The following is an 11,011-nucleotide window of genomic DNA, read 5'->3' on the forward strand; positions in this document are numbered from 1 at the left end:
CAGGACACAACGAGAAGTTGGCCGTCTGCAGCCCGGAAGAGGGTCCTTACGAGAACCTACTGTGCTGGCTGGCATACTGACCTTGGACTTCCTCCTCTAGAACTGGGAGGAATCAATTTCTGTTGTTAATGAGCCACCCCGTTCGGTACTTTGTTGTAGCAGCTCAAATGGACTAAGACAGCACATAACAGGCCTTACGTTGGTAGTTGTTATTGAGATGCTAAGAGCTGCCTCGCTAAAGCAAACCCAACCCCGTCAGAGATGTCCGTTGGTCAAAGGTGCAGTGGCCTGAATCACTTTCTGAGACCGAGCCCTCCTTGCCCTGGCTCAGAACTCGTTTGTGGGCCCTTCATGGCTTTCCTCCATCAGGTTTCAAGTTGCCCTGTCAGCTGGGCCTCTGTACTTCGTTTTATGATACCTGTGGGGTTATTATAAGCCATCCACATCGTCCTTGGAAGTAGGTGGGCCTATACCACTCAATGTGCTTCTATCCAAACGACTGCAAGGAAATTGATTCTGCTCCTGGCAGCCACTTCCTCTGTGTTATTTGAACCCTTAATTATGCTCTTTTCCAATTAAGGGTTGCAGGGATTGCTAAGCAACTTGAGGAAAGCAAGTATCAGGAAAATTCACGGGAGAGGACCTTTGAGCTCCCGGCTCATTCTCAAGGCTCAGGGTACAATTCTGAGTTTACTTGCCCCTCCACTCAGGGGTCCCGGGCCCCCAATTATTTATGTTTAAAAGGTTCATTAACTTGCCAATTTTTAAAAATCCTCCCCGGAGGATATTTTCTCTATTGATTTCCAGAGAGAATGGAAGGGAAGGAAGGGGGTGGGGGGAGAGAGAGGGATATCACCCGGAGAGGAACGCATCAACGGGCTTCCTCCTGCACACATCTGGGGATGGAACCTGCAACCAGGGTATGCGCCCTTGATTGGGAATTGAACTCGTGACCCTTTGGTCTACGGGCTGACACTCAAACCACTGAGGCAAACCGGCCAGGGCAAGTTGTAAAATTTAATGCAGTTAAAATTTTTACTTTTTAAAAGTTAAATTGTTTTTCTTTTCCTCTTGCACAGACCCTCCCTCCACCCGCCATCCCCTCCCACCGCCTGAAGACCAGGTGCTTTGGGCCCGCAGCCCCTCGCCACACTGACCCTGGAAGTGGAGGTCGGCACAGTGGGCATCGGCATGGCACTGCCCAGAGCCCTGCTTTTTAAAGGAGGAAGCAGAACACACCGAAGGAACACTGTGTGGAATGAGAGCCCTGACGTGGCTGCGTGACCTTGGGTAAGTCACTTCCCCCTCTGGGCCTCAGAGTTTCCTGCTGGGTCGAGACTTGCTGCTCTGATGCTCCGTGGTTTTACCCGCTAGAGGATCTCTGCCTAACTCAGGGGGTTGCTGGGGCCCCGACTAAGCTAGTCCTCTTTCTTCTGGCCCCAAAGAAGCGTGTCTAAACCCCAAACCCTTGAGCCCTCTAAGGCACCAGGATGAAATCTGTTTATTCGCGTGCTCATTCGTGCAACTAAGTCGTGTGCGCGCTTTCACGCGTGTGTCCTGTGCTGGGTGGGTGTCAAAGGCCTCATGATTGACTGGGTTTTGGAAAGAAGTGCATTTTTTTATGTAGCTTCGTCAGCCGTGAGAGGAGAGAAAACAAAGACCGTGCAGGCTTTGGTGGTGTGTCCTTTCTGAAGCCTCCTGGCGAGTTTGGTTTCAGCATCAGTTCTGGTTGAATTTGCCATCGTCCATCAGCCTGCTAGGCATAAGGGAGGCCCTGGGTAGCACACGAGCCAGTTGGCATTCAAAGTCTGTACGTTCATAGAGTCCTAAGCCATCATTCGGTTGGTGAGGTGGTGCGGTGGGCGTCCACGGTGTGTAAGTGCCAGGCGGGCGGAGAGAAGTCTGGAAGGAAGGGCCTCCGTGCAAGGGAAGGTTACATAAGCCTCAGGCTTAAAACCCTCCAGTGGGCCCTGGCTGATTTGGCTCAGTGGATAGAGCGTCGGCCTTTGGACCAAAGGGTCCCAGGTTTGATTCTGGTCAAGGGCACATGCCTGGATTGTGGGCTCAATCCCCGATAGGGGGTGTGTAGGAGGCAGCCCATCAGTGATTCTCTTTCATTATTGATATTTCTATCTCTCTCTCCCTCTCCTTTCCTCTCTGAAATCAGTAAAAATATATTTAAAAAAAGAGAAAAAAACAAAACAGAAGGTGGCCTGTTGTGCCTGTTTTTTTAAAAAAATAAAAAAATAAAAAAATATATAAATAAATAAATTAATTAAAAGGCTCGAGGGAGTGCCCAAACCTGCTCTTTCCTGCCACCTCTTACCAACTCTTTCTGTTTTAATAAATGTTTGAGTTTGGATAATTTTAGATGTACAGGAAAGTTGCAAAGATAGCAGAGAAAGTTCGTCCCATCTGCCCTCCACCAGCCTCCCCTAATGTTAACATCTTACATCACCATGGTACACGGGTCAAGGCTAAGAAATCAGCGCTGGTCCATTACTATGAAATAAACAATAGACTCTGTGGAGTTCACCAGTTTTTCCACGAAGGTCCTTTTCTGGCTTAGGAAGCCACCTTGCCCTTGGCTCACCGACTTCACGAGAAGTAGACCGAGGTGGGAAGAAAGCGTAGGAAGAGGCCGAACGGGAAGCAGAGGGGAGAAGAGGCCGAGTGAGGCCCCAGAAGCTGATCTCGGGGAGACAGACTCACCGGGCCGGTCATCCTGCAGGTGGCATGCTCATGACACCCCCCATTGAGGCCATCCGCACAGGGGTCTACCTCCAAGCAGCTGTGACCGTCCCCCTTGTAGCCCTTCGGGCAGCTGCAGGAGACCTTGGTGCCCTTCTGGGAGCACTTGGCGACCTTCGCACAGCCCCCGTTGTTCTGTTTGCAGAAATCCACCACTGCAAGAGCAGGGAGAGAGGGCTCATGAGCTGCTGTCTGTGCAACGGGCTTCAGATTGGGCTGTGGGTCACCTCAGGGCCAGTGGCCCCAACATGTTAGCGCCCTCTCCCCCCAGGCCCTGTGGCCTCTGTGTTAGCTTTTGTAAACCCTACTATCCTGCAGCTAATCCTGTCATAGATCAGGCCTGATGACATCAGCCCACCTCTGCCCCTTGTCACATACTGCTAGCCTCCACTTGGGTAGCACTTTTCTGTTGAGTTTGGGTGTTTAATGTTAGGACAGTCATGTGTGTATTTGTGTGTGTAGAGTTAGCCCACGATGGAGGACGTGTGAGATAGACATGACCCCATTCTACAGATGAGCAAACTGAAACTCAGAGCCCTTCACTGATCTGGTGAAGGCAAAAGAGCTAGAACGTGGCAGGGCTGGGATGTAAACCCAGGTTGGTTTGACTCCGAAGCCTGTGCTGTCCCTACTGTTGTGCTGCCTCTTAGCACCTTTGTTTTCACAATCCTCTCCAACCCAGTCATAGATTAACTCTAGCCTCAGGAGTAGCTGGAAAGCCATCTGATTTCTCTCACCTGTTTTTTGGCCTAGAGTTGTTGCAGCCACTTGAGACCCCGGGAGAATGGACATTAGGACAAAAGGCCTCGCCCTAAGGATGGTGGGGTAGAAAGACAGACCTGGGACTCTGCTGCCATTGTTGAGTGCTGAGCCATTTCTGGACTGCCTTGTGGCAGATTACAAAACAGCTGGCACAGTGAGATCTCATTTTTGTAAGGAAAGTCTATAGCTCTGTGAATAATTATTCGTGAAAAAAGAAAGTATTTGTGGCCATGACTATTCGCTTCCCCTAGTACTTATTGTCTCCTTTATCTATAGATTTTTAGCTGGGCTCATGGTTGCCCAATGAAAGACTGCATTTCCCAGGATTCCTTGCTGCTACATGTGATAGATAATGAGGGTCCAACCAATGGGATAGGAGCAGACAGGATTTTAGCAACTACTAGGTGTGCCCTTAAATCTCCTTCCTCTCCCTTTCCCTCCTGCTGCCTGGGATGTGTTTATGGTGGTGGCTATCTCAGATCAGGCAACTGAGTGACGTCAGAGCAACAAGATAGAAGGAGTCTGGGATCCCAGATGACCTTTCAGAGTGATACCTCATGTTAGCCCTGGATGCCTCCATCCAAACTGCTCTACGAGATAAAAATAAACACCTAAACATCAGCCATATTTATGCTACTGTTCCTTTGGGTCTCTGTGTGGCTGAACCCATATCCACACTACTAAATACAGACATTGCCATGTTCAGAGTGGTTCTTACTAAACAGTGAGAATATGTGTAGTTTTAACTATTTTTTTTAATACTGTAGTGTATCTTCTGAATTTTTTGAAGACTGGAATACTCACAGAGTTAGAAAAAACACTATAAAATAAAGTGCAACACAGTTTGCAAAGCAATTTGAAACCATGACCTGGGGGGTGGGCAGATTAGGTGTAAGCAAACGGATTAAGGAAACTGAGTCAGAGGGGGGGTAGGTATTGCCAAGTGGCCCAGGAAGGAGGTAGAAGGGCCAGCACACGTGTTGTTCTCCTTACAGGTAGCGTGAGCAGAACAAGGAGGTGTGCACACTGGGGGCAAAGCTGCAAAGAAAAAGGTCACCGTTCCATCCTGGGCATGGTGAGAAGAGGTGAGGCCCACTTAAGCTGTCTCCCCAAGACTCCCCTCTGGCTTGCCACTGTGTTTCACAAGTGTCCCCTCATAGCCGAGGAATGGGGTGATTTGCTAAGGTCCCTTCTAGCCTGGAGATCCCGAGATTCTGGAATTACTCCTTTAGATGAAAACATTATCTCTGCAATGTTAATCAGAGGGATGAAATGGCAGTGATTCACATGAGATAATGTAACCTTTATATCTCAGCCCTTCTGCCAGCAATAGGGCTCTGGGCACGAGGAGGCTCAGAAAACTGCTCAGTAAGGACCAAGATAATGATGACTTGATAACGATGACAATGATAATGGCAGCTACTGTTTTTAAGAGCCTACATATACCGGGCCCTTCAAAACCATGATCTCCAGCCCTCACAACAGCCCTCTCCCCCTGCAAAATGTGTAACACACACTTCTTTTCAAAGGCTCAGAGCGGGCCGCTGGTCTGGGAAGTAGCAGAATCTGGAATCAGATCCGGGATTCCTGACTGTGTTTCCTATGAAAGCACTCAGCCTCGGGGCCTGGGACCACGATCCCGGGGCCCATCCCTGCCCCATCCTGTATTCTTTGCCTGAGGTGGGTCCTCTGTGACTGCACAGGACTGCCTGCTAGTTTCATGGGTTTGCATGAAATATTTCCATCTACGTTTCTTTCAAGTTGCCACACCTCCTGAGGCCTGGGGCCACACATCCAAGTCAGCTTTTCATGTGGGGAAGGGAGCACCTGCTGTGCTGCTTTTTTTTTTTCTTTTCAGGTGGTGCTCACACCCAACCTGACTTGGACGCTCAGGGCAGGGTTCCTGGCCCCTGGTGCTGCCGGCGGCTGCTCACACCCATGACAGACCTGTCTGCGTGTCACAGAAGCGGCCGGTCCACCCAGCTTCACAGAGGCACTGTCCGGAGCCCGTGATCCCCTCATCACACTGCCCGTGGTCCGAGCAGCCACAGGCTGTGAAGCAAATTGTAATCAGTGATCAGTGATCAGGGATTGAAATCCCATCAACCAGCTCACTCACCACCTGTTGGCTGCATTGTTGGTGTGGGAGGCAGCCTACTTGTGCCATAGTCACTCACTCATTCACTCATCCACCCAGACATTCAAAAAACAACTGATTCAGTGGCTATCATGGGGCAGACATGGCTGGGCAATGAGGTTATACCAGAAGATAGAACAGAAGAGGGAGAGAACCTTATCTGGGCCCCCCTAACAGAGAAATCTATTTAACAGTAAAATCTTCAAGATATGTACCAATTCTTCCACTTCTCACCACCCCCAGCACCACCACGGCCCCAGACAATACCAGCTCTCACCTAGGTTGTGGCATTAGCTTCCCTAAGGGAGAACCTGCTTCTGTGCTTCTCTCCGGCAGGGTATGCTCCACAGGGCAGCTGAGCCATCCTTTCTAATCTGCTCCTGACACTCCTCCCTTCATAACCTTCCACTGGCCACCATCACACTCAGAGCAGATGCCATAGATCTTTCTCAGGCTGAGATGCCTCCATGTGACCTGACCCCTGGCGACCTGCAGATTTCATGTTTTCCTTTCTTCTTCTTCTGTGCTCACTCTGCTCAGCCACTCGGGCCTCTTTGCCACTTGCTTCATGGCAAACCTGCTCCTGCTCATCTTGCACTTGCTCACTCTCTTTCACCATTCCCCTTACCTGCTTCTTTATATTTATACCTTTATAACTATTGTTTCTGCAGTTTTTATCTGTTTTCTCCCTTTGAATACACATCCTTTGAGAGCTGGGGCTTTGCCCCCTCCTACACCACTGTGTCCTTACAACTTAGAACAATTCCTGGCTGTTAAGCCTCTGAGTGCCTCAGTTTCCTCTTCTGCTAAGTGGGAATAACAGCAGTACCCACCTCAAAGTGTTGCTGTGAGGTTTAAATGGTAAAACACATCTGCCTGGCACATAGTAGGCACTCCATAAACTACTATCTAACAGTATTCGTAAGGACTGAATAATACATGTTGGTTGAATAACTGAATGAATGAATGTTGCTCAGCCACAGCTTGTCTTGGTGGCTGCAGGGGATGTGAGCTCACTTTCAGAGATGCAGCTCTTTCAGTGGATGGAAATGTGCAAACATCCAAGGGGGAAGAGCATGTAAGGCAGCGGTTCTCAACCTGTGGGTCGCGACCCCTTTGGGGGTCAAACGACCCTTTCACAGGGGTCGCCTAAATACATCCTGCATATCAGATATTTACATGACGATTCATAACAGTAGCAACATTACAGTTATGAAGTAGCAATGAAAATAATTTTATGGTTGGGGGTCACCACAACATGAGGAACTGTATTAAAGGGTCATGGCACGAGGAAGGTTGAGAACCACTGATGTAAGGGGAGGCAGATGGGGGTGGGGGGTAGGAGAGGGGAAGACACATGCTTCCAGGGCAGGAGACTGGTGTGGATCAGGGCAGGGAGCACTCAGCTGAACAAGAGGCTGAGCAGGGGTGGGGGTGCCACCTACGCTGACAGTCAGGCCCGAATCTCCCTGGCCAGCACAGCTCGCACGCCGTCCCCTTGAAGCCAGTGTTGCATTTACACTCTCCTGTGTCCACGTAGTGGTCAAGGCAGACACCCCGGTTATTACACGGGGTATCTGGTCCTCCGGGGCAGGCTGGAAGAGACAAAATTACAGGGACTCGACAGCCTCCCCAGCATTTGTAAATGCGCTGCTAACCCATCTGCAGCTATGGGCTCTGAGCTCTATTAGCCCAGAGGGACTGTAGCCCTGGGAACATTGATGTCTCAATGTGTAGGGCAAACCACTGAACTTAAATGTATCTGATAGGGTTCTACCATGGCAGGGCAATACCCTGAACTGTGTACTGTATTTGGGCATGAATAGATATGGGCTGAATAATGAACATGCTCTGAGGTTCAGATCTCTTAGCTCTAGATGATGATGAGATGATGATGATGATGATGATATGATATGCCCTACCACATTGTGACATGAAGATCCAACGAGGTACTATAACTTAGAACATTTTAGAACTACAAAGCACTGAGCAAATGGAACAGTCCACACTTTAGTGATGGAGAGTGGAGGCTGGGTGAATGCGTGAACTCCCAGCCCAGAATTCTCTCAACTGAACTGGAATAAATGGACCTTGGACTTGCTTCTCATTCTCTCTGTGCCTCCATGTTCTCACCTGTAAAATTGGGATGGCAGTGTTATCTACTTCTTTGGGGTTTTGAGATTTAAATATGAAGATGGATATGGGAAGTAGCACCCATGTGTGGCCGATAGGAAGTGCCTTGCGTTTGCTATGCTGCTGTATTATTGTATCTAGACCCAGGGGTTTCAGGATGGGTCCAAATGCCCTTTGACAAGGAGCCCTTTCCTGGTGAGGAAAGGGAGGACGATGCTGTATATCCAGTAACAGCGGGTTTTCACTAAAGAATGGCCTAAACATGTCATGTTAGTCTAGCACCCTGCCAGGGTAGAATTCTATTAGGTGCATTTAAACTCAGGCACTTGTCAGGATCACGGACTAGAGTGAAAAGTGAAACATGGTATGTCTAGCGCCATGGGAAATGCCTTATGCCACACTAGTAAGCAAAAATGCACGCTACGCAATCACAACCCATGCACTAGACTCTCAGCTCTGTCAGAACCAAAATGTGACAAGAGAAGAAGTCGAAGGAAAGCTATACAGCTCTGCTGCACGATTGCGTTGGGATCTTTCCTTAGTAGAGTCATGAGGAGGATGGACTCCCTCCCCCAAGACACGCCCTTTATAATCTCAGTACTTTCAAATGCAGCACAGCAATTGTGCAATCCTTTCGGAGCCTCACGGCCATCCGAGGTGCCCTCACCCTGGCAGTCTATCCCGACGTAGCCCTTGCAGCACGTGGGCAATGGGATCACCACGGCGCACTGCTGCTGGCAGCCCTCCAGGTTCCTCTTGAAGGACAGGTTGTACAGACACTTCTGCTTCACGCCCTGAAGGAAGAGAGTGAGCAGCCCTCTGCTGTCTGCTGCCCGGCTTGGCCTTTAGGCTCTAGCCCGCTCCCAGTGGGGGAGCCGGGTACCGCCCAAGTCGAAAATGGGACTCAATGGCCTTTACAGGGAATTCTTTTCTTGGGGGCGTAGATAGGCAAATGAATGGGGGAGAGCCCAGTGCTAGAAAGATCTCTCTCCAGCTTTAAGACCCTTAGTGTGTTTGCAAAGGGTGCCCGGTGAAAGGTGGGGAAGAGGTAGCTTTCTATCAGGGCAAGGCCCCAAATCATCGGAAGGAAGGGTCTGAGTTACATTTCCCTTTTGCAGGGATGTCTTTGTTAAGAGGGTTTCCTAGTAGAATAGAAAGAACTTGGCTTTGGAATAAGTAATAAAACTAATATTTAATGAACGCTTACTATGCGTAGGTGCTGTAACCTGCTTTTTAAAACTTACACCCTAACAGCCACACACTGAATAGTTATTAGCTCCTTTTTACAGAGTCAAAAAATGCATAGACTAAGTGATTTGCCAAGGATTGCCCACTGGAATTTGACCCCCTATCTAGGAACTCCAAATTTCATTGGCTTAACCGCTACTTTTACATGACTTTCTTTGTTCCTTACTAGTTGTGTGACCATGGTTGATCGCTTACCCTTTCTGCCACTCACATTTTTCACCAGTGGAGGTAATAATAGCTTCTTATGAGTGTTATAATGAGGAATAGGGATAATGTCTAAGAACCCAGTGTAGCTCCAGGGACATGAACAATAGCCAATAAAATCCAGCTATTATTTTTTATCATTATAATGATCTAGGTCTACACTCCCATGACTTTTCTAGACAGTTCCTAGAAGCTGGGCAGTGAGTTACAGATTGCCTTGGTTAAGAATGTTCATTTTTTTCACCCAATTGGCCTGGCTGTTGAAAGAATGGCGTAAATTACAGTTATATAACACACCCACTGATGCACAGACATGCACGCTTACTTACACTAATCAGCAGATTAGGGTCTGATAATGAAACAAACCTATTGCTCTCTGAATGTTATTGTTGCATTCATCCTTACCGTCGGTTTCGCCCACCTCGGGCAGCTGGGAGTAAAGGTACAGCTCCCACAATCCCCCTAGTAGTCAAGAAAAGAAACACTTAAAAATCAAGAATATTAGGAAGCACAAGGAAATGCCCCTAGTGAATGTTTTGATGAGTTGACTAAGAACTGAATCTTGATTACAATTCTGACTATGATCAAGAATATAACAGCAAACACAGGTCAGCTTTGCCACAGAGAATTCTGAAGGTCTGTCTTGGACCTCAGCTCCTTGGTTGAGTTCTCAGCGATGAACAATTCCCTGTTCCACAGAGGTGGACCAGCGTAGCATCATCCAGGCATATGGTATACTAGTGGGAAACATGGATGCAGGTGTCAATAACATTACAAATCAGCTGGGATATTTCGGCCAGTCACCTTCTTTGGTGCTTAGTTTTCTGATCTATAAGGTAGGCATAATAATTCTTGTATTTCAGGGGGTTGGTGAGGAAAAAATGATTAACTGAAAAAATGTGTGTGAATATACTTTGGAAATTAAGAAGGCCACCACCTCTGTAGCAGAAAGGATAACTACATTTGGATAACTAGATTTTCATCTCCTACTTTGGCTGATAGGTATTCAAATAATTTGGGATATTTATCAAATGCCTCCAGGTTGCCAGATCCCCAAATCAAATGGTGACAGACTTTTCCATGTAAGTCACTTCACCTCTTTAAGACTCAGTTTTCAAGTCTATATAATAGAATTGATGATAACTACTTCTATTATTGGATTATAGTAAATCAGCTGGGATATTTCGGCCAGTCACCTTCTTTGGTGCTTAGTTTTCTGATCTATAAGGTAGGCATAATAATTCTTGTATTTCAGGGGGTTGGTGAGGAAAAAATGATTAACTGAAAAAATGTGTGTGAATATACTTTGGAAATTAAGAAGGCCACCACCTCTGTAGCAGAAAGGATAACTGGATTTTCATCTCCTCCTTTGGCTGATAGGTATTCTAATAATTTGGGATATTTATCAAATGCCTCCAGGTTGCCAGATCCCCAAATCAAATGGTGACAGACTTTTCCATGTAAGTCACTTCACCTCTTTAAGACTCAGTTTTCAAGTCTATATAATAGAATTGATGATAACTACTTCTATTATTGGATTATAGTAGGGATAAGATGAGTATCGAACCAAACTCAGTGAGTGGTAGTGGGTAGACGGTTAAGTGGGAAGTAGGAAAATGCCTCATACAGTGAAGGGCCTAGGATGGAAGCTTAACCCATGTTCTTAATAAAGAACAAATGAGTGGAGGTGCGGGTAGCATAAAATATTAGATTGAACCATGTGAAATTGCCATGTTTGTAGTCACAGCCTGTCAGGTATGGCAATTTCATATTGTT

At 47.5% G+C, this 11,011-nt stretch overlaps 1 protein-coding gene across 1 annotated transcript in view; it reads right to left on the reverse strand.

The window, feature by feature from the left end:
* STAB2 (stabilin 2) overlaps positions 1–11,011 on the reverse strand; it is a 165,518-nt gene that overhangs the window by 36,926 nt on the left and 117,581 nt on the right. Inside the window, 7 exon segments of the mRNA XM_006769396.2 lie at positions 1,158–1,209; positions 2,614–2,906; positions 4,489–4,551; positions 5,461–5,565; positions 7,096–7,245; positions 8,451–8,577; positions 9,641–9,697. Of these exon segments, the coding sequence (XP_006769459.1) occupies positions 1,158–1,209; positions 2,614–2,906; positions 4,489–4,551; positions 5,461–5,565; positions 7,096–7,245; positions 8,451–8,577; positions 9,641–9,697 (847 nt within the window).

Source organism: Myotis davidii, unplaced genomic scaffold, assembly GCF_000327345.1.
Source record: "Myotis davidii unplaced genomic scaffold, ASM32734v1 scaffold120, whole genome shotgun sequence".
In the NCBI taxonomy this organism is placed as follows: Eukaryota; Metazoa; Chordata; class Mammalia; order Chiroptera; family Vespertilionidae; genus Myotis; species Myotis davidii.